This window comes from Pholis gunnellus, assembly GCF_910591455.1.
Source record: "Pholis gunnellus genome assembly, chromosome: 1".
Taxonomy (NCBI): Eukaryota; Metazoa; Chordata; class Actinopteri; order Perciformes; family Pholidae; genus Pholis; species Pholis gunnellus.
The window spans coordinates 21,047,716-21,072,306 of record NC_136528.1 but is presented as its reverse complement, the minus strand read 5'-3'; the positions used below and the strand labels follow the sequence as shown (position 1 = coordinate 21,072,306).

Here is a 24,591-nt window from a genome sequence, read left to right as displayed (position 1 = left end):
CACCTGCCATAAACAATGCATCACAACATGTCGACACTTGCATTAAGAAGAAAGTATAGTCTTTGACATCTGTGTTGCAGATCTAGTGAAACTGAGACTGCAGTAACTAAATAAACAAGCTAATTAATAATACTGTGTATGTTCTCCTTTGATAGGAATTATTCTCAACCCTAATGACTGTAGCTGTTATCTTTATCGGCAGTTATCATTATGTTTGAAGCCCTGAATCAGCCAAATGTTACATGTGTCGAACCTAAAATGTCAGTGGCCCCCAGAAAACTTCAACAATCCATGATAGTTAGAAAAAATGTGTCAATTAATCAATAAGTCAATAGCATGTTTGCTTAAATTACAATTCAAACATTACTACACTAGTTTCTGGTCTTCCAATGTGATCATTTCCTGCTTTTCTCTGTTTTACAATATGTTTAGGTTTTGACTGTTTTTAGGGTTGACGGCTCTGAGAAATCTTGACAATTTAGAAATTTTTTACACTAAACAATTCAAACAAGAATCTCATCTGCAGATTATGACACAATAAATCTAATCCATGACATGTCAGAGTGAGGTGTAGATGTGTCCAAAACTCACATCCCACAATCTCTTCTCTTAGGACACAACCTGTCTGCACACAGCATGTCCTTTTTTGTCCTTTTAAAGAATGATCTCTTTGTGACTGCAAAGCAACACAGAAACGAGTCACTGCACACAGACACATAGCAGCCACAGACAATCTGCAGATGTGGAAACATTATGTTAACATGAGCAGCTTGCAGCTCCCTCACAAAGAAGTTATCTGCAGCACTGCACACTAAAGCGCTTCAGTTTTGCTTTCTATTATTTTCCTCACAAAAAAGGCTCCAGTTCATCGCCAAAGTTTCTCCATGTGGACGGCATTTCAATACCTTTTACCGTGAACAACATACATTTCGTCACAAACTCACATTACAAAGTCCAGTCAACATGAGGAGATGACGGAGTGAGTGAAGTGGGCAGAATATTGACTTCCAGCCATAGTTTAATATGTTAATGCCCATATCTTCCATGAAGAGTCCAAACTATTGCTGCATCGAATGTGTCTCTCTGCATCTGATTTTCCAATACAAATAATGTTGGAATTTCAAACATTGTAGGCATATAGCAAAAAGAAATAAAAGTAAAAAACACACGAGGAAATGGCAGAGTGGTGCGTGTTCTCAGCTAGCTTTTACATGAATATATATACAGTATACAGTATATATATATATGTAACGTTTGCGTTTCCATTTTTAGCTGTTGTGCTCAGTTTCAGTTTGTACTCTGATTTAAAACATTTTTCTTTCAAATAGCCAAGAATAAAGTACATAACATCTTGCTGACAAAACAATTAAAACCATCAAGAGTTGCAGATTAAATCGCTTTTTTCACAGTCTGCGTCCTTTTTTAACCTTAATGTGTTTAGCTGATAATGTGAACAAGAACTTGAAGCACATGACTGGATTACTGCACATCATAGTGATTGTACGAAGTTGCCTGTCAATAATTTGCAAACAAATAATCTCTGTGAAGTACCAGGGTGAAAATATCATTATGATACTGAACAATGCCAAACCCACGTCGTTGTGTAACACAGTACACTGGGAAAACAGACTTCACCCCAAATAATCCACCAGTATTCACACATAGGCCTATAAGTGAGTTATGTCACAGCTTCTTTGCTCAGTCACTGTATATGCTGAGAAATAACATTTAACATCTTTTATTCTTCCTGTGGATTGAATAATTCAATACACCTATTACGTATAGGTATACAACTCCTGGGACACAGGTAGTAATGTATACTTTATTGTTGTCTTGTGTATCACTGTGTACTGCAGGTAAAGCTGCACTTGGGCGGGTTTATCAAGGACGGAAACTCAATACTCTTTCTGATGCTGTTTTAATGTTTGTTATTCTTTAGCACCGAGCTTAGAAACTTTACAGACAGTAAATAGAGTCAGCAATGAGAAGTAATGTCATTTTTTCTGTATTAACTTCAGATGGAAGGTGTTTTTCAGTGGCTGCAGCAGTGGATGTCACGTGCTGTACTTTGCTGAATATAAACAGAGCATGTTTGTCATCTGTAGGCCACAGTGTTATTTTGATTGCAGCTCAGCCAATTCTATAACAGCAGTAATATAAAAGCGAGTTTCATGATGCAAAGTATCAGCAACTTTTTTGACAACACCAACTCTGAATACCAGATTTATAATTATTTAGAATTAACCAGTTTGTGGGAAACTTAGGAGCACATTTTTGGACACAATAACACATGAGCCTGTGTAGACTAATGCATATCATACAGTGTGGAAACAATACTGTCTGCCAGACGTCTTTGACATTAGACTGTAAACTATGTATGCAGCAATAATTAACAATTTATTGCCAGGATATTAAGTTATTAATAGGAAAAGCACTCATACACATTTTCTCTCCTGATACGATACATTTACTAACTACTTCTGCCGAGTACTGATCCAATAGCAGTGCTCTCTTTTCCCCACATTTAAAATCTGTATAATACAGAGGTCATTGGAATATTTTGTATGTAAAGTAACATGAAGCTATGGCTGTGGTACTACAAACTATGTTTTGTTTTTTTAATTACACTGATGAAGAAGTGTATTTAATGTGGATCTGTATTGTTAATCCGCTGAGGCCAGAATCAACGCCAATATCAATCAGGCATCTTGAAGAGATTTGGATTTCAGCCAGCAGCTGCCACTTCCTGTTGCCAGTGTGTCAAACTTAAGAACAGGCGGGCAGACTGTGCCAGGGATTCATAAGACATAAAAGACCTAAAGCAACCATGTATTCTGTTTTCATTTGGGGAAATGAAAGGTGAATCAGATGCTGCTGATGTCCCCATACTCTGGATGACTTATTCACTGACAAGTTTCAGCTGTGAGATGATTTTCTCTTGATATAGTTCAACAGCAATCATGCAGTTTTCATGCTGTGTCTATCAGACAGTGAACTGTCTTATCATCTGTTGGAGGTCGTTTGTGCTTGAGACTTCAGATATTATGACTTAATGATTCAGAGGTTTTCTTTATCCCTCAGTGTCTAGGTCACAGTGAACGCTGAGATGTTGTTCACAATGTGCAGAAATATCTTAAAGACCTTTGACTTTTTGTTTTGGCTGTGTCGCCCTGCTGTCTCCGAGGTGTGTATTAACACGTCAGAGGTTGTGGAAATGATCTGAGAGTGATTTTGGCATCATCTCTTAATTGGTTTTCTGCATCCCTGACTCGAACATCCAAAAGAGATGAAGAGAAAAGAGGAGCAAATGAGGTCAAGCTTCAAAAACAGCTTTTATTTTTATGTCAAAACAACTTTCTTGGTGAGATTAACACTTATTACCCCAACAAATAAGAAACATAGTTTCTAAAAGGATGTTATAAAAATAAATGAATATGTGAGGATTGTTATGGTGCCTTACAAAGATTTAAAAAAAACACCATAAAGTAAGATAAATACAGTTTATCATCCATGTTTTCTTCAGAGTAAATATGATCCCTGAGTCTGTGGATGTTTAAAATTGATGAACAGTCAGATAAATCCTAAACCAGTGACTCCCACACAGGGTGGCTGTCTGAGTCCTGACTGTGCAGAGAACTTAAGCCGGTGTCTGAGTCGTCGTCGTTCACACTGTGAGCTTTGGACAGACCCCTGGCCTGCTCCACCCACTCGCTTTTCCTCTCCAAAGTGCTCGTCATCCCCATCTTATCATCTGTCCCGTGGCTACATCTCTCCTCACTGACTGTCCCTTCCTCTATATCCAAAGTGTTCACTTTCTCCAGCAAATCCCTCATCTCCTTCTCCCTCGCTCCGCAAATCTCCTGGGTCAGCTCTAAATCGCTCCTAATAGCTTCTAAATCCGTGTTGAGGCGCAGACCGACGTATAAACTCGCCTCTAGCTGAGTTCTGATCCTCTCTTCTTCCAAAAACAGTTCGTTTTCTGACGCTGTGTCTGCCTCATCAGGGTTGGGCGGGGATGGCGCGCCCTCGCCGGGCTCTGTGTCTTTCCTCCGCTGCATCCAGCGGTGGTTCAGCTCCTCCTGCACCTGCAGCGTGAAAATGTCTATAAGGGCTTCCTGCTCGCACAGCTCCTCTTGTAGTCGAACAACCTCCTCACACTGCCGGACATACTCTTCAAAGTTGGCAAGAGTTTCAGCCGAACATACTTTGTCTCCATCTCGACTGGAAACCGCCGCAGCATCCACTAAATACGTGTCCTGCACGTAATTAACCCCGTGTCTCTTAATTCTGTCAAAATGCACCTTTGCCTCGCACATTTCGATGTCTGCATCCAGCTCTGTAATCCTCTGGACCTGCTGGCGGATTGTATGATCCTGAGAAATGACAAGATGGACCAAAGTTTCCATCTTTTCTGCAGAGGACGCATCTCTCTGCGCCCTCTTTTTATTGATTTTTTCCAACTTTCTGAAAGCTTTCCTGACGACCCGACGCTGTTTCTCAGGTGGGATGCCCCCCGTGGGAGACCGTGCGGTCCCCTTGGTAACACAGGGGCTGTGTCTGCTGAGCACCACACGCGCCTCTGCGCTCCGGGCTCCGTGGTTCGCCAAAGACGCCTCGCTTTTCACCAACACAAACTTCACATTCCTCTGCGCCTCTCCCCACGCGACCCAAAGCCGCATAATCTTTGTCTTGTTCGGTAAAATCCTCTCGAAACCTCTCCATTTCTCCACGATACAGTAGGACTGAGCACGTGCAGCTGTGGAGAGGCCGTGCTGTGAGTTCTGGTCCTCCAGAAGCACTTTGACAACATCAGCGCAGGTTGTGCGCTTTGACAAGCCGAAGACAAGCTTCTCCTCTCGGCAGACCCACACCGATATCTTACTCTCCTCCGCCTCCATCACGAATGTCTGCTAAACCGTATTTCTTATAAATAGAAATAAGAAAAAAGTAGTTTTTTTAAAAATCGACGTAAATCCGCATTTCTGGAGAAAAGCGTAGCCGTGTCATCTTCTCTGTGTGCATGCGCGCTGCGTCCCGGGCGCGAGATATTGCTGATGGAGCTAAAGGTTTGAGGGTCCATGTGTCCTTCTGTGCACTTTCCAGAGGCCAAATTAAGGCCTGCCCTCACGAGACTGCCTCTGCTGTGATCACATGACTGCCACCAGCAAGCGTGAGCAAACCAGTTATTATTTTCTGTGGCATGTTGGAGATTTCTGATGGTTAGTGTATTCAATGCTCTTAAAAGGTTAATAAATGATCCCCGCACCGTTTAAATCCTGATCTAAGTGTTTAAAGCATCATGAACATAGTGATGATCAAAATGCTTAATTTGGATTCATGTATTCCAATTTAACACAACACATAACTATAAATTCATAAATTAAAGATAATAATTTAAGAACATAGAAAAAGTAGCCTAGTATCCAGTGTCAGTGGGAAATCATTTATATAAAAAAATAGAAAAGAATGTTGTTTTTTTTAACTGAATGAGATTTTCTGTAATTCATTTATGACGTTTTAGCTTTGGTTTGGTCTGCCGACTCCTGAGGGAAACATCTGGTTTAACTTTCGTTGACTGCTTGTGTTCATTTGCAAACAGCAAATGTACAGACAGTACAGAGCTGTTAACCCGCTAGCACAAATATAATCATAATCATAACTATCATAACTATTTGTATTTGACCCTTGAAACCCGTATGATGCAGCTGCAGGTTGTGATTCTGTACATTGTAAAGTATCAACGGTGCGACATCATTTCAAACAATGGATAACCGTCATATGAATACAGACAGAGGAAGAAAAGCAAATCAGTTTATTGCAGAGCAGACACTTCCTGCAGTCGCCAAGGCTGTGGGGCAGAGACACAAAGAAACTTCCTGTACAATCGAACACATTGCGAGATCTGAGTGGATCAGAGGTGACCGTCTGCTGGATTACACTTTTGTGTTCGATGATCTGAATTTTCAGAGTTAGTTTGCTTTTGTTGATTTGAGTGAGAGGGGACAGATATTTGATTGTGTAAATGACACCTTTAGATTGTGGTGAGGATACCCGGGGGTTAGAAATGCCAAAAAACAATGGCTGAGTATACTGAATGTTGTATAAGTGTCAGCTAAGAGTGTGCTGCTTCACCTGGTCCGTCCTTGATATGTTGTGATAATGTGCTTAAAAGGAAAGGGATGTCTATTTCAAATTCTATAATTTTGAGCCTGTTAGCTTTTAGTTCATTATCTTTTTCCTTCTCATTGACCCTTTCAGATTTCGGCCTTGGTGAGTCCTGAATGCATGAGCTTATATTTCAAAGCACATTGCAGCTCACCTTTGTCTTCAAGAAAGACCTGATATCGAGTTTTTTGGGGGGTTGTCAAGGCTGCTGCCTGTGTACCCATAGGAGGCTTGTTTGAGGCGTATAAAGACCAAGTACTATATAAACTTCTTGTGTAAGAGGTGTGCCAGGTTTTGCTCGTGCAACTTGTGATGTTAGGTTTTATGCTTAAGGCTTAAGAGGATTACCTCGTGTGTGTGAGAGAGAAAGTCAGTAGTTGGTAACTCTGCTGTCTTTTTAGACCAGAGCCAAAGAAACTAATTTGAAACCTGAAAGCACTCAATCCTCTATATTTGTAATATCTCGTTCAAATGAAGTGTCTTCAATCTTTACCTGGATTTGAAGGGTTGTTAATATTCAGCAGGAGGAACAGGAAGATAGATTGAAAAAAACATGGCCCAGTGTTGCCAACTCTTTGCTAATGAAATTAGCTTTCCGAACCCGCCAGATGGTTTGTTACACTGATTCTCGCGTGATCTCGTCGCGAGAACATAGCTGCTGTGCAAGGTAAACTGGCAGCACTAGCTCCAATCCAAACAAATGTCACTAAATCTAGTGAGAAAGTCTTTATTGGTGTAGCACAACCTTAAAGTAACATGCAATAACAATGCGTAGGCTCACTCCGAACACACATACTGTATGTGCACATGAAAGACGGCCTTGATCTACATAATCCAGAATAAATCAGTTTGCTTATACAATTGCAATTCAGGAGTCATAGTGGTGCTATAGACTCCACAATCTATTCTGTTTTCTCCTGGTTCATGGGCACCTCTTTTTATTGAAATCTGTCAAGTATTTCATCAGATATCCTACAGAAAAAACGTTCGGTTTTGAGTCCTTTCACATGCCTCTAGAATTGCTAACGTCAACTCCCATTTGGGCAGAGCCTTTATTCAGGCTTTACTTCAAACCCACAGGAACAATCTGCTATAAATCCAATATTATCTGACAGTTTGTTTTTTAACAATAATGTTTATAAATACAGCAGGAAAACAGACAAATATGTTTGTTGACAAACACAATATCTTATATTTGTCATTCAAAGGGTCTCAATAATTATTGGTTGAGCCTTTTAGTATTTGATCTCTTCACTATTTCTGCTTTCAGTATATTTAGATGACAGCATCAAAGGTTTTCCTTCGGATGTTTTATGCGACTGCACTTTAAGTACACAATAGATCAGGGGTGGCCAACCCGCGGCTCCCGAGCCGCATGCGGCTCTTTGCCCGGTTTCATGCGGCTCTTACGTTCATATCGAAGTTTGTATTTGTGTTTTTTTGATGTTCGTGTTCGCTTCGCTTGAGTTAAATACGGTATTTTCGTCAAACGCGCATGTGCGGCCACAGATTACGTTCCTCGTCGACCCATTTAACGCCGAGACGGACTGTTTGAAAGCCCCGCTAGTCACAGATGAGGATGCGGCTGAGTTGGAGATGATCGATCTTTGTGAGGAGGACCAACTCAAACCTGCTTTAAGGGACGGGACCATTGAGTTCTGGAAAAGTGTGCCAATGAAAAAATACCCCAATGTCAAACGGGCTGCGCTTAAGATACTGTCAATGTTTGGGTCAACATACGTCTGCGAGTCTGTGTTTTCTACCCTGAAACACGTGAAATCAAAGCATCGATCTGTTCTGACTGACACCCATGTGAAAGAATTGCTTCGAGTGGCAACAACGGAATACAAGCCAGATTTGAAGAGGATTGTTCAAGGCAAGGAATGCCAGAAGTCCCACTAAGTAACATGCATAGTAAAAGAAAAACACTATTGTAAATTATTATATTTTTGTTTGTGGACTTGGTTGAACCGAGAGTTTGTCTGTGTGACACAGTGTACACAATGTTCATTGTTGAAAATGACTGGCCTGTGGTCTTAGGAGTCAATTTCTGTCATTATCATATTGGTGTGTGACATTTACAATAAATCTGGCTGAGCAAAGGTATGTGTGTGTGTGAGGAAGGGATAGGGTGATGTTCATGTGTGCCCATGTGTATGATGTGGCTCTTTGCGGTAACACAGTAAAAAATGTGGCTCTTGGTCTCTGACTGGTTGGCCACCCCTGCATTAGATAATATTAACTGGTGCCTCAACTAATCGATTAAACTCAAAATTAAATTGTGCATTTTTTTAGAATTAAACAATGTCTCCCTCTGGTGAGGGTTTCCGTTACTACAGTGGTATACATTAAAATATTATATACTTTAGTTGTTTTACACGCAAAACAGGAACACAGACAGTTAAATACAAAGCAAGTGACAGGCTCCATCTACTGTTGATCGGAGGTTTCTGCAGTTAAAGAGTTAAATGGGGCCTCAGTCCAAACAGAATCATGTAATACTGCTTTCTCAGTAAATACTCAACCCGTGCTGATTGCTTCAGGACCATAAATGTTGAACTGAAGTGACAACAAAAGCAGGCAATCTATTTTCAGATTTATTTAACTTCAATATTGTATACATACAAAGTATCTAGAAAGCTACAAAAAACTATTATCAAGAAGGCATCGAAATGTTACGGAGCAAAGACAAGACCAAATGCAGAACACAGACACATAGCAGAGCGTCTTTTCTCTCCTTTGCTCCAACACTTTACTGTCATGGATACGAAAAGATATCACACATCTGTACCAAGAAAAGCTAAGATATATCATTTTGTACAAAGCACCTTTTTACAAAAAAAAACTATTCTGCACACAAAACCCAAATGTGTGTATGACAACTATATGTGAGCTATGTGAAAAATCACTTTAAAGCCACCATCTGAAAATGGTCATAAAACAAAAAAGGTACCAGTACCTACTCTTTCGACAGAATTACAAATAACAAGAGCTAAACTGCTGATATGTTTATATCATGATTCCTCGACTTGGCTGATTTTTTTTTCTCTTTAAATGGTCCACCAGACATTCATGCCATCGAAGGCATCAGTCCTGCTGTTTGTGTTGAGACGGCATGTCAAAATGTACCAGCAGTGCAGCAGCAACATCATTATATCATCTTATTGGGCTTGCAATATACAGACGATGTCATCACAAAACCAAGTACAACTGTATACAAGTACAATAATAAAACATCTCACCAAGTAATCAATAAATGTGAACAGATACACAGCGTAAACATAAAGAAAAGAAAGCCTATTAAAACTCCACAGTGTCCACAGGACTGTGTTAAAATACTGAATGATTGATTGAACTTTATCTGCATCCACCAGAGACATTGTCTGCAATTATTTAGAGCTTCTTCCATTAATATACTTTATAATTATGAGTAGCTATGGTCCTTATGGTGAAAAGCATTAACCTCAACGGCCTCGTCCACACTAGCACCCGTGAAAAATGAGTTTCTGAAACAGCATCTCAAACAGGTTTTGAAAACAATTATTTCAACCACATTAAAAGTTATACAATTTGTAGTGTAGAATCATTAAATAAACGTTCCCTTTTCGTTCTGAAAGATAAATTATAAAAGCTTGTGTCGGCCCCTCGAGGACATCCCAGCTGTCTGCTGCAGAATCGAAGGTAACATTGGGATGTTTTCACATCGTGCGAGCGAGTGGATGCAGGAGAGAGGAAACCATGTTTCCAAAAACCTTTTGTTTTTTTTTATAAACACTTGAACCTGCAAGTGTGCACGGAGCAAACAGCTGTGGTGTCCATACGAGTTGACATCCTGCATGCAGTCAGCGGCTGTACGTTATCAGCAGGTCTTCCAGTCTTTGACCACAAGCAAAGAAATGGGTTTTCGTCAGATACATAATTTGCAAAATCAATGAAAATGAATATATAATTCATCTATTTTTTTTTTTACCAGTAACCAGCTTTCCTCATGCTATCATAATAATCCTTTAAAAAGGCAATGTGGTGATTGGTTTCACGTATGTCTCATTTTTGGTCTAGCAACATTGAATTTGTAATTTCTGTTTGATCTTTTCGAAGCTGGACATTTTATACCAAAGGCACTTCCTTGCTACCATGCAGAACAGGACAAAAGATTGACTGTATCTCTGTATTTTTGGTCTTTTACGACAGGAAAGGCAGTCAGTCTGTGTTTATAGTACACTCTTAGAAAGAAAAGGCTGATATATTAGGAACATTTACAGCGTTAGAGGAAAATATAACCGTGTTATAATTTTTCTGAGCTGTAATTTGCACACTTCAACAGAAGAGCACTGCCTTTTAATAACGTCAACAAAAACTGTATTTCTAGGAGTGTACCAATTGTAAGAAACATAATTTCTCAGATGTGAAGATGTACCAAGTAACATAGCAGTGAGTTATTTTTGACTATTTATCCACAAAACTGATTTGAGACTTAGACCAAAGCAAAGGGTAATGTTAGAGTGTATTCTAAGGCACTGTACATCTACACTTTGGCAGATGGGATTGTGAATTTCTTACACAATGCAAACATAAAAGAGTCTTCCTGCGTAGAGATCACAGTTTAAGGGGCATCTTTTGGAGTTCTCACAGCTATAACATGTTTAAGGCTCGGGATCGGCGTAGGCCACAGAAACATGTGAACTCAGTGTGAGCGTGAAGGCAGCACCACTCTGCTTTGGAGTTTTCACACCAGCGTCCCAGAGTGGAATGATATTCTGAGCCTTTCAGGGGGGCAAAGCCACAGCGTACTGAACAAGGCCTTCTGTCTACATGTGATTTATAGTGTGCTGATTATTTTTAAACTGTTCTAAAACCACAGCTGTAACAGAAAAAAGTAAGCATCACTAAGGCAAGTCCGGGCGGGGGAACAAAGTGCTTTTGGACAAGATGAGAGTCTGTCTTGAGTAATTTTCGCAGTACTTTCACCTGTCTAAAATCTAAAAGTCTCCCATCAGTTGTCACAAAGAAAAGACTTGTTTGCAGCATAGAAATGCTTAGCAGGTGGTAAGACTTCCTACATGTAGGAAGCAGATGCAGGCAAAATGTTTTTAGTATTTTCACAGTGCAATAATTCTGTTGTTAGTGTCTAAGACTTGGAGTGCTTCAACAGGGATAAATATACTACTGAAAGCAGAGTTTTCTTTAAAGAAATAGCAGTAATTCTGCAATATTCATAACCACTTGCTTCAACTGTCCATGTAGTGTTTTGTTAGGTTAGTTTCTTTGGAAAATCTATTGGCTGTGGCTGCATGTCTGTATATCTACAGTATGTACGCTCACAAATTATGAACTACAGACGCACGAAACACACTCAAACATATTACACAGACCACATCAGGCCGCTGAAAGAAAAGGCCAGCATCCTTTTTTTCTCAATCTACATAACAAAGCAGAAGAAGACGACACACATATTTCCATTTACCAAATTAATCTAGTAAATTCCTTAAAAACGGCCACATTTATACCCAACAGAGACCAACTCAACATATTTTAAACAAGAATTCTCGTATTTAAACACAAAACAACTGTACCGCAAATCACAGCTGCAGTCAAATAACAAACACTTTATATTAAAACAAATTTATAACAACTGACTTAACCTGATACCATGACCAAAAAGCATTGTAGGTGTGACTTTCAGGTAGAGGCACTGCCACTTGTCTTGAGGTTGGTAAGTCCATGAAAACAGGGGAGGGGAGGGGGGCTCGGAGCCTCTCATTCTTTTACCAGTCTGTAGATATGATGCTGGGCGCCGTGCTCACTGTTTGAAACCTCAAACACACATGCCATACACAGCAGCGTCTCCTGGGTGTCCCTATTCGTCACCACCTGCAAGAAACCAGACGGTCACTTTCTAGAGTTGAAGTGAAAGTATTCAAGGAGCTGCCATATTTTTTAAAACAAAAAACACAGGAATAGAATCCAAAGCTCAGGGTTGAAGAAAAAAACGCTGTTTAAACGCTGTAAACTTCTAACGTTATATTTTTACATTTTTCCGAAAAAACCCTACGAGTTTCTTAATGCAAACTCTCTTTGGTGTCGAAGATAATACTGAAGGCACTTTCGACTAACTTGACATATTTAACTGTCTATAAGTCCATTCTGTATATTCAAAAATACAGAGATCGCTAAGAATAAATGTGGTAAATGATACAATAGGAATGTTTTATACGTAGAATCCTTCAGTATGAAAATGAATGTGCAGTCAGCAGTCTAGAGTTTTCAGTTACTGGCTGGAAGTTAAAGGGTAAAACATGGTTCATACTTGTATTTTGGGTATCTACAACAACATGTTAGCATGCTTTAATGTTTAAAAAAAACACATTATTGTTCTCATACAGTTCGTATGACTGTACCTGTATCCCCCCCGCCGTCAGAAACACTCTGTTTAGCACGTGTCTCCCCAACCCCCCTCTGATGTAGAAACACCATTACTTCACTGACATGTGTCAGTTTCAGTTCCTCCTGAATATTTTAGAGCCTTTAAAGACAGTCTAAAAACAGATAGGAGGTGCTCATTAATCTACTGTGATTATTTCCAACATGATGCCTTGGAGAAACACCTCTTAAAGCTAGAATGAATATACATCTTACAAACCTTTTTAAGCTTCAGGTGCTTTTGGGCCTTGGTTGCACCCCATGTAAAGATCTATGCCTGTCTTTTTATTTGTTTTTTTTGCTCTCTCTGTAGTGCTGAATGACACTTTAAGACCCCATGTGACGGCTAATAACGGGGGTTTCTCTCCCCCGCTTATCCTCCCTTTTCCCCTGCAGATAATGACGCTCCTCACACTGAGTTTCATCCCCTGTGGAATGAGAACAATGCAAGAACAACGAGAGGAACTCATCTCAAGGCCCAGTCAACCCCCCGCCAGCCCACCAACACACCCTGACAGCAAAGAGAGGAAGAAGAATGAGAGTCCTGCAGAGGGATCTCGCCCACTCAGGTCAGTGTGATGATTACCAATAAGATAGTGAAGTTCTCCAGCACGCTGTTCATCATATATTTCTCTGGCAGATGTTTTAGTTTATGGATGAAGTTGATCATGTATTCACACATGGGAGACCGGCTTATCCGGTAGACAAAGCGTCCATTCTCAAACCGCGCATATTCAGTCTGAGGAAAATGAGAAAAAATGTATTAGTTAAAATAGTATGACACCTAAAAATATAATGGTATAGTGTAGATAGTTATTCACATCCTTTAGTCATTGTTCTGATTCCCAGGATGAAAAGACTTGAGTTCATACCTCAACTTTCTCAACCACCTGCTTGCCAAAAGAGCAGACCTTTGTTGAGCACGTAATGGTCATGTTCTCCGAGCTCTCGTACTGACTCGTGACTCCGTAGAAAGATCCAGTATCATTTTGAATGTTGCAGTTCAAGTCCGCCTGGGAGAAATAGGAACATAAAAATGAGCAGTCTGTGGCAATTAATGTTTGTATTTAGGTGTTCAATTTACAGGAATAAACAATACACAAAACCACGGTACAAAGAGGTAAATACATTGTATTCAAATGATGAAATAAAATACTAGAAGTGACAACGGTGACAAGGTGTACCGGAGAAAAGTGATGAACTAAATGAATTGAGTAATTGTGTTTTGGTACAGCAACCTCTGTGAGGTTTTTCATATAATAAGTAACAACACGCCTGTGAGTATATTAATTATTTAGAAGGTAACAGCCAATTTAAAACAGTTAATTATCAAGGATCACAGTGAATAAATATTTGTAATGCCCGTTAATGTGGGCTATCTGTAACATACTCAATGAAACCTTTAAAAGGAGAATATGTAGCCACTTTTAAACATAAATAAACAAACTTGATATGAAAACCCTTGGTCTGATTTTTTTTTAAAGCTCTATGACCAAAATCCATCAGCGGGACATTTTACAGTTTCAAAATAAACTCAGTGCTCTCTGGTGGACAAACTATGTAATAGAGACTCTGTTTCTATACGACCTCAAACCTAGTTTCGCATTTTGGTTCTGCAACTTCTCGTTATAGGCTGACATATACACCAATACCAAAATGTCTGCAAATAAAAACAAATATCAGCTGATAAATAAGTGGTCAATTTTTTACTACATACTCATTGTGAGCAGGTTTTGATCATGTAGTTTGTTCACACTGGAAAAGTGACAAAATCAAGTAAATTAAGTGTCCTCTAAACCCCCGCTTTTTAAAATGTGCCGTTGATGCACACTACTTTCCAACAATGCAAAGCACAGATAATAGAGGAGCTGCTCACAGCTAAAAACAAACAGCTAATGATGGTTAAACAACTCAAGGAACACCCCAGAAAATAAAAACAGATCTTTAGTTTTTGAAGAAGAGAAATGCTCTCTTTGTTGAACCTGCAATATAATATTTCTCATCTTTTACCACTTGAGAGCAGCAAAAACAAGTTGTGAAAACAACATTGCCGTATCACCTTTGAAGTTGATATGGCTTATTTGGACATCGATCATTTACGGAGCAAATTTATCATTCAATTTTTGCTCTGTTTTTGGTCTCTTCCAACTCATGGTTTCTTAAAAAACTAACTACAAAGACAACACACTATGAAGACTAGCATAAATTACATATAAACTGAACACAGGATGGAATTTAAATATCTGTACTTGGCCTTTTAGAGGAAGAATTTGGTTTAAATGTGGAATCTAAAAATGTAAATTTTCTTTGTCATTGTCTCATCAAGAGTGGTCGAGATTAAATATGTACATCGCATATCAAATTAAAAGAATCTCGGCCACATCTGAAGAAGCATGTAAATGTGTCCATATTGGAAACAAGATTTTAAAGAGGATTAAACCTCTTCAACTCCGCGAGGACGCCGGCGCCCTCGACCCCCTCCCTTTCCGTTCTTACGGCTTGCTTACGAAAACTACGTCACAAAACATGGCGCAAAAAAAAAAAAAAAAATCCCAGCATGCTTAGAAACGTGTTTTTTGCGAAGAAAGCATCGGTTTTCTTTAATTCCTCACGGATTTTTCACAAAAGGAGCCCAAACACACACTGTCCAAAGTTGCCATGGCCGCCGCAAGTCGGGTCTTGCAGCATTTTGACGGCGAAAGATACAGTATAGACCCGATTTTACGAGTAAATGTGCTAGCGGATGCTACCATGGAGCTAGCGGCTGGTATAAAACAGTGGTATAAATATGACAAACCGAGCTCATTATTGATATAAGCAGTCGGCCGACGCGGTCAGTTTTTCACTTTTTATTTTGACTTCTAAGGCCCACTGCTCTGTTTCTGTATGACCTACAGGTCTACAGACACTTTCACTAGGTACCTTAGGGGGTTTTCTTTCAAGACAGACCTCATTTATGCATATAGTCAAAGTGGTTCAGAAGATACAGGCAATTTAATTTGGGTATGTCATTTTATTTTGTTGCTCCAAAATGGGGGGGGAGTTGAATTAAATGAAGTTACGTTCAAAGACTGATTAACAAGGTCGAACTGGTCTACTCAGAGTGCAGCCTTTCAATGCCCTGAACATCCTGTTCATTATGGATTCAAAAAGAGGAGACATCCTCCTACAACATTCTCCTCCTTCATTAAGCAAAGCAGTTATACATTCATTATTGTGCAGATTCTGTCGTTCATTTGAAATTTAGATTGGTCGGTCACTTCAAAAGGAATTTGAGGGGACTTGGTCCAAGTGCATACGGTCCTACTTTGTCGGCTGCCGCTAGTTAGCATTTTGCATCAGAGAGGAAATACATGCAATGTTTAAACAGCCATTAGGAGTGCAACCAGGTCGCTCCATTGTTTGGAGATATTACATTGAATTAGTGACTGCTTTGATCAAAAGCTCTCCTGCTATGCAAGCTATCTAAATATAGCCGAGTGCATTCTGCAAACATTAAGAGAGCAATCTCCTCTGTGTAGACTGATTACACCCAATCACTAAAGACGAACCTGAGCAGAATGTTCCTGATTCTGCCATCAAACATTTCACAATGATATTCAGACTGCGTAAAAATACAATCCAGCTGTAACACAGCTGTTATACGATATTTATCAATCCTGTGGCTGTAACACTCACCCAGAATTTTATAAGGAAGAAGGAATTCTGGGGACCTTTTCCATACAGCTCCTTCAGTCCTCCTTTCTTTTCTGGGAATTTGTCATAAATCTGACGAATGTCCACAGACTCCAGCAGGGCGTCACTGTAGGAATGATTTGTCTGTCCGATATGTACAAATAGGTGCTTGTTGTACTGAAAGAATAGATGAATAGGGTTAGAAACATACTTTAAAATATGGTGCTCCATTTCACGTTATATCAAAAGTGATCTATGTATCAATATCTAGAGAGTCATCAACACAGAAAGGTTTACTGAAACAAAATGAGCCGATTCTGACAAATTAACCACCATAATAAACGAGGTGGCTAGAATCAGATTGGTAACAATAAAACCTCATGATAATAACCCTATGCAACACTGCTTTTTATCTGGCTGTCTGCATGGTTTTATGATGTACAAATTAGGAAACATCATTCTGCTCCACTAAAGCCAAAAACAAACTGATCCCCTAATATGTAATATAACCCAAAACAGGAATGCCAGACTGCTTCACCCAAATTCTAGAAGCATACAAGTTGAGACTTTTTTTTTATAAGCAAGAAAGCCATGAAATCACAAAGCTCATTATTCAGTCTTCATTTACATGAAAAGCAACATGTATTCATCAAATGCAACTACAATCAACCTACATTGACAATATGGAATGAAATATGAGTGCTTTGTCTTTGAAAAAATATGTTTTCTCTATTTCATCAACTTTTCCACGGAGAATATTTGGATTTGGTTTAACAAAGAGAATAAATATTGTGGTCTGGTAACCCAAGAAACCCATGATACATAGCAAAAAGCACAAAGAGAAGCAAATCAGAGAATAACACTTGATCTTCAGAGGTTCTTTGCCCTTGTCGTGACCGCATGAAACGCTGTGGTACTGCACTTCAGTTTAAAAGCTCACAGAGCAGCCTATCCAGCGTGTAGCCTTTAGGGCCAATGCAACAATTTCAGCATCAAGCTAAATGTAAGATTAATGGCAGTTGTCATACCGTAGTAATAACAAAAGGAAGTGCTCAGGAAAATGTGGACAAACATTAAAAAATTGCTAAAGCAAACAAGAAATGTGAGACTTGAATTTGTCAACTCACACTCTGTGAGTCTGTGGATCGTCTGGCTGAGCCGACGTCTGCCGCGTAAATACAGTTTTGGCATGCCTTTTAAGGTACTGATTAATATACAGTCCTTCATTATTTCTGCAGGTTTTCATGCTCTGTGTCCCTACAGGCCAGGCTTCTCCGCTCTCAGCTTGTTTTGGCCTCCTCTCAGCTGACTTTCTGCCTGGGAAAAGGTCCCAGTGTATTCATTGAGGAAAGGACTGGATGATAAGAGGTGGGAATGAACACCAAGAGATAGTGATATTTCATGCTTTAGTGTAATGCTCCACTCACTGTGTCTGGGTCTCTCTGTTGCTCTAGGAAGGCGGAGAACTCCACCAGTCGGAGTTTAGATGTACCGATGGAGCGGCCCTGCCATGCTGGTGCCGTTGAAGCTGGAGCTGCTATGGACTCGTAACCTACAGTAACGCCACAATAACACAACATTTGTCCTGTCTGCGGGGTGTTTTACAGTACAGCCAGATTGAGTTAGTTTTAAGACAACTGTACAACCAAGAACTACAAGAAATAAGTAACACAACCAAAAGATAACAACAATAAAATGAAATTAATCTTTACTGTATCTTTGAATGCTTATTTTTCAAATTTTACACAGGTTTAAATATTTACAATCAATCCTAAATCACAAAATCATTTTACATGGGTAAGAATAAATCAGTGGTTTCTGAATGAGGTTAAATGTGTTAAATATATTTTGTGCATAACAAATGTAAAATTATGTTTAAATTAAATTTTAGCTGCTGACAAAATGTAAAGGCAGAATGAGTGCAATCTTTCTAAAAAACTATGTAAAGACTCATAAAAAAATAATCCCTCTCAATAATCGCTCTACCTAATAGAAGTGTGTAGCGGTGTCTGTATCTGCAGAGACGCAGTCCCTTGCCTGTATTTTCTTATTTTGCTGTGTTTGGGACATTTCTGGCCATCGACCTCTATAAAACAGGCTTTTATTGTTGTTGTCATCTCCCAAGCATTTTAATCTCTCTCTATCAACACATTTGTTTTACAGCTAGACAATCTGCCAAGTTTCCCAGTAAATCTAAAGGAACAGATTCAACAGCTAAGAATATTTTAAATGCTTTTTACCGAGCAGGGAAATGCTCATGGTGGAGATGGAGTAAGTTGGAATACAGTAAATAGTTAGCGCATTGTTTTTCCTTAATAGTTTTCTAATCAGGTCAATTCTTACTTGAAATGGCTGTTGTGACTGGCTGGATGGGATAGGCTTGCTGGGTGAAAGGCTTAATACTGGAATAGAGAATGACAGACCCATACGCATACTATATTAGATCCATTGCTTTAAGAGTTTTTAGTGAATTTAAATTCTCTTTTCATGAAGTTTGATACTTACTCTTGTGAGGATCCTGGCTGACCAGCTGATAGCATACCCTGCCATAACTGGAGAATTACATATATTAATAGAAAACAAACAACAGAGAACGTACAATTGCGATCAAAATGTATCACAGCTCCATGTTCAGTGGATGTAGTTATCTTGACTAACACTCCGTTTGATATTGTGCTTATCTGATAGTAGCAGTTATGCAAAGCTGGGGTGTGTAATGTGATTTGGCACGGGAGTCGGCGTGGTTGGCCCCATGGCTGCCCTGGGTGAAGCTGGACAGGATGGATCAATAGAGGGGTGCCGACAAGGCTCTTACCCCTGCTCCAGGAAAGGCTGGGCGCGGGATGCCTGGCAGGCCCAGCTTGTTGTGAATAGCCGTGGCAGAAACAATCTGAGCTGAGGACATGGAGGCCATGCTCTGGAGGGCTTTGTCCTTCACGGCTTGGTCCTTTAACAGCAGTCACAAAAGGCTTAGCACTCACACAGAAGGGGAAGGTGGGGCATTTTGCAGAGGCAGCAACAAACAACACACTAAAAGCATCACAGACCTCTCACAACAGCAAACTGCAAGCAGGTTAATTGAAGATGCATGTGCATCGCTATTCACATACTATAAGTGTTTTTACCGGAATGTGCTGAGCAAGGACAATTACATTCCAATATACAGTGCAATAGCTGTGGTATGCACTTACACAAAAGTTTTCTTGTTGACTAATTTACCAATAAAATACTTTCAAAAACTCATTCAGCAGCATTTCTATGAAGGCTGCGTTTGTCTGCAAGTCAAAACACATCTAAAAATTGTCAAGAATGTCTCAAGTAAAGCTGAAGATTACCAGTCCTACTTGGTGAATAAACGTTCACTTCTCTCGTTAGTTCCTTATTCTTTCATCTTTGGACTAGCGTTTTTTTAAATGATCAGGAAATATCTAATTGTAAATAGTGAATAGTCATGCTTAATCATAACAAAGAGCCACAAAAGCTTGCAGAAGTGCACTGCACATTGCATGTTGTTTTGGACATAGTCCTTTGTTAATGAGCATTTACAAAGTTGTATACATACTGAACCTGTTAAATTCAGGTAGTGCAGCAGAGTGCACACCTGGACAACACATACGCACTAGCAAACCCATGCAGACTCACTGGTGGCAGAAGCTAAAGGTAAGCATGCTGGCAACAGATGCTGATGGAGCACAGTCAAGCTACAGTATGATAATAGTATGATGACACAATGAGAAACCACTAAACTGGAAAAACACTGGGCAGCATCTACTGTGTCGCTATGGCAGGAGAACAAATGCAAGACTAGCAGCCGAAGGACAAAGCAGGCCCTAATAAAAGCAAAGACAGCATCACAAAGAGAAAATTAATACTTACCATGTTTGTAACCTAAATGCAAAGAAAACAGGGTTTTGTTGTAAATTCAACAAATTCAACATTTATTAATAAAACGCTTGTTTAAGTCTGCATGACAAAGTATGTTACCTACAAACATCAGTAAAACAACACTTTAATTTGTGAATGTCAAGCCTTCTTGACACAGCACAACACAACACAAATGTGCAACACTTAATAACAAAGGATTATTAAAAAATTATCCTTGGTCTCTGTGGTGAATGTCTTGCTCTCTATAATTTTCACAATTTGATCAGTAGTCATGACTCAAGACAAAACAACAGAACAATAACGTAATGACTGTAATTTCACAAAAACGCCATAGTCGAGACCAGAAACAGCAGGTTTTCATTGATGCTCCCTGAAATGAAGGGCACACTTGTATTTCTCTTTGCCCCGACACTCTAATTTGCTTTAAATGAGAAAAGACAGGAATTCATACAAAAGATGTCTGCTGTTCTTCAGACAGCCGCCTGTGCCCTTGAAAGACCATGCAGGCCAAGCTGCCTGTCTGACTCTTGCTGTCTCTCAACATGCACACGTGTGCACGCACACACACACACACACACACACACACACACACACACATACACACACACCCACACACACACGCACACGGACACATACACACACACACACACACACACACACACACACACACACACACACACACACACACACACACACACACACACACACACACACACACACGAGGGGTCATTCATTTGTGTTGGAGCAAATGGTGAAAGTCAACACATGAAGTCGGCTCCCCATGAAAAGAAGAAAATGGCACATGGGTGGGGAGTCCTTTGATATACAAGCATTACTTCATGAGATACTTTAAATTACAGGGCAATGTTATTCAAGACGGCTTCTTTCACAATGCTTTGGTCCCATTTTAATCTGCCATTGTGAAAAGCTTTCCACAGTGATTTTAACAGAATTCATTATTGTTTAACAATTGACAAGAACGCTTTGAAATGAGGACATCTGAACTGGGAGGAAGGAAAGCGTTATTATGGCACTGCGAGGAGGAAGGAGGAGGAATAAGAAAGCAGAGCAGAGCAAGAGTCGGCCATCAGACCCATTTCCTTGGACCTTCAGCTCTCGGCCACTCACCAGCAGCCAATGCCAGCATGCTTCCCAACATTTGATTGTGATTTTACTAAATGATTACAAATATGGATAGAGTTAAACAATTTGAGCCTGACCAGTAAATAAACCAGGTAGATATAAAGATATATATTTCATATTATTCTTAACAATTTCTAGGAATCATAATCTCTTTTGGTCTGTCACTTTAGGTCCAGACTGAACATTTTAAATGGATTGACATGAAATTTGGTACAAATATTCATGATCTCCAGAGGATGAATCCTCAGAATGAGACTTTTCTTCGAGTGCCACCATGAGGTTGACATCTGTGGTTTTGAGGGACATGTCTCAACAACTGTTGGTACAAACATTCATGTCCCCTTTAGGATGAATTATAATTACCTGTGATGAATCTCTGACTTATCATTTAGCACCACCATCAGATAAAACATTAAATAGTAAACATTATACCTGTTTTCATCAGCATGTTAGCATTGTTTTTGTGAGCATGCTAGCATGATGGTGATAGCATTTAGCTCAAAGACCACTCAAGAGTGATAGATAATAATCCATTTTATTATTTTTTACTGACACAAAATGTCTTTACTATTCTTATAATAATTCATGGATATGACGAGTAAAGGCCCGTAAAGAAAAGTGAATAAATGTAGATGAGAACAAGCAGACGGGACATTGACAACATGTCATAGTGAGGGTAAGTAGAAACTGGACTGAGAAGTTGGAGGGGGGTCATAAAATGTGAATAGACTACAGTCAGCAGGACATTTGGGTTAGCAGGAATCAGAGCACCAGGCATTCACTCTGTCACCACGGGAAACAGGAAGTTAAGTCTCACAGAAACCAACAAGCCCAAAAGCAGAAAAGCGCATACCTTTAGCTTGGAATGAAACTCACGAGATTTCCTTCTGGCAAGAACCTGAATGTGACTAGACACCTGCGGGGTAGGGGAGGGGAGGAAAACAAAGGAAGAGCCTGTAACCATGGCAATGAAAAGCCCCCTGCAACTGGGCAAATCCAGACGTACCTTAATGGCAGCTTGGATTTCTCGAACTTTCTTTCTTGCTAAGACCTGTATGTGACTAGACACCTCCATTAAAAAAGAACACAAGAGAAAAAGTAAAATAAAAAACAAGAAAATTCAAAAGAAGTACAAAGTGGATTATACATTTCTTTGTTTAACAGACACTTGAGGGAGAAATGGTGCATAACAGAAGCATCTCCAAACCACACACCAAGCTAACAGCCAATAAAGCGTTTTCCTGTGTGTTGTCGTCACTTAAGTGAACTGATTAAGGAGGATGCAGGCCCCTTTAGCACACATTAAGACCACCCAGATGCGATCTTCTGTGTGTTGAATGAGAATTGGCTGGTCTAGTATTCTTGCGGGAGCTTGGCGAGGCATTTCACCGGCCAAGTTTACCTTCCGACGTTCACACAGTGCTAAATTATTTAATATTCACACATGAAACATTCAGCAGTGCAAGTTAGAAAGTGAAAGTGTCTTGATGACAGGTTTGAGAGGCGTCAGAGACGCTATCCACGCAAATCACACCGAAAGTGAGTTTTCTAGTGAGCGAAGTGATTTAAAAAGTGCTGCCTCTGCAGGTAAATATTTATGTTATTCAAAATATAACATATTTCGTCGCTATTCAGGTTGATACATCAACTAAAATAAATCAATAACTATTTGAATCATTTCTCAAGCAAAAATGCGAAACATTCTCTGGTTCTAACTTTTCCCATGTGAGGATTTTCTGTGTTTCATATTTAATTATAAAGCAAGGAATCTGTATGTCCTTCTTTCTGTCCATCTGTCCGTCTCTCTGTCTGACTGTGTGGTCTTTGCATATCTCGAGAATCGCTCATCTGATCTACTTCACAGGTGTATTGCTGTAGCACCCGAGGGAGTGCTTTGTTGAATATGGTGCAATTTGGACACTTGACACGCTCAATGTTAATAAACTTAATAAACAAGCGAACAGCTCTCTGTGGAGCTGCAGGGGCGGAGCTTCGGGGCTCTTCAGTCGAGCACGTCGTCCAACGCTAAATGGATGCTGGATAACGTTATGACCCAACTTCACTTCCCTGGCGCCAACGAGCACGAGCTCATAGCCTACACAGGAACAGTGCAACTCTGCCGTTTCAACTGTATACATTTTGCTCTACTTAATAATGATTCTTTTTCAGACTGTTCACATCATGGGTTCACTGAAGCAATGGCCAGTGTAGCATCCAGCATAGCATAACATTTCCAAATAGGAATTATATGAAAAAACAAACCACATATTAGTATTCAAAATGGTTATTCTATTTCACTAGTCTCTCTGACTGTGAGCAGCCGTGGGCTGTGTGTATGTGACGCAACTATGTCCTGGCAGGTGTTTTGCTGAGGAGAGAGAGTAAAGTGTCTAGTGTGAAGTCTTTTGATTGAGCGGTTCTCGAGAAAGCTGCTAGCAACAACAACAGGGGCTAAGAATTCAGCCCGCTCTGAACAGGCATGTTTTGAATGGGCACTGCACTAGTTAGTTACTAGATAACATCTTGGGGTTTGGGACATTTGGTCGGACAGAACAAAACATTTAAGGATGTCGCGTTGGGCCCAGGGAAAACATACTGGTTATCTTTCATTTCATTGATAAAACAATGAAGAAAATAATCAGCAGATTATCTGATAATGAAGATCGGGGCTAACGATTTTTTTCCATATTTGATTAAACTGACGAATATGTTTTCAGTAGTTTTTATGGCTTTAAAATGACAGAAAATACCAGAAAAGTGTTTCCTAAATCCCAAGTGGACATATTCACATAGCTTGTTTTGTCCAACCTCCAGTCCAAAATCCAAAGATTTTGAATTTACTGTCATAGAAGATTTTTTTCAAACTGTAAATTCGCTTAAAAAAAAAGAAATAAAAACAATTACTCGATATCAACATTTTTGCAGATACATTTTCATCTCAATTGACTCGACATTTCATCTCTACTGAAAATACTTGTTAGTTGCAGCCTTAAAATAAACAACACAGCAATTACACACAAATACAACATGCATTTAAACTAACAGAAACAGATGCGTGTTTCTTGGTGTAGATGTGAATTTCTCCCTCTCTCTCTCTCTCTCTCTCTCTCTCTCTCTCTCTCTCTCTCTCTCTCTCTCTCTCTAGACTGATCAATTCACACACAGTGATTGAATGTCACTGCAGACACTGGCTTGTTTATCATTGCCATTCAAGTCAGTGGTCATACAGGGGATTTCCTGTTTAGAGGGAAGATCAGTCAGCGGGTTTCATACTGTTACTGAAGCACCATCACAGCTGCTCAT

General features: G+C 39.7%; 2 protein-coding genes across 2 annotated transcripts in view; both read right to left on the bottom strand.

Annotated features, from left to right (window-relative positions):
* Positions 1–3,581: 3,581 nt before the first annotated feature.
* Positions 3,582–4,898, bottom strand: rassf10b (Ras association domain family member 10b; the record flags this gene model as incomplete). Its single annotated transcript, XM_079165471.1, has 1 exon — positions 3,582–4,898. The coding sequence occupies one exon, from the start codon at positions 4,896–4,898 to the stop codon at positions 3,582–3,584; it is 1,317 nt and encodes a 438-aa protein (XP_079021597.1).
* Positions 4,899–8,759: 3,861 nt separating this feature from the next.
* The window catches only part of tead1b (TEA domain family member 1b), a 48,401-nt gene continuing 32,569 nt past the window's right edge, over positions 8,760–24,591 (bottom strand). The window contains exons 5-13 of the mRNA XM_079156522.1: positions 22,142–22,204; positions 19,076–19,207; positions 18,766–18,812; positions 18,604–18,662; positions 17,688–17,812; positions 16,264–16,437; positions 13,458–13,598; positions 13,172–13,324; positions 8,760–12,036 (exon numbers count right to left, since the gene is read on the bottom strand). Coding sequence (XP_079012648.1) covers positions 11,923–12,036; positions 13,172–13,324; positions 13,458–13,598; positions 16,264–16,437; positions 17,688–17,812; positions 18,604–18,662; positions 18,766–18,812; positions 19,076–19,207; positions 22,142–22,204 — 1,008 coding nt within the window. The 3' untranslated portion in view covers positions 8,760–11,922. The remainder of the gene's footprint in view (positions 12,037–13,171; positions 13,325–13,457; positions 13,599–16,263; positions 16,438–17,687; positions 17,813–18,603; positions 18,663–18,765; positions 18,813–19,075; positions 19,208–22,141; positions 22,205–24,591) is intronic.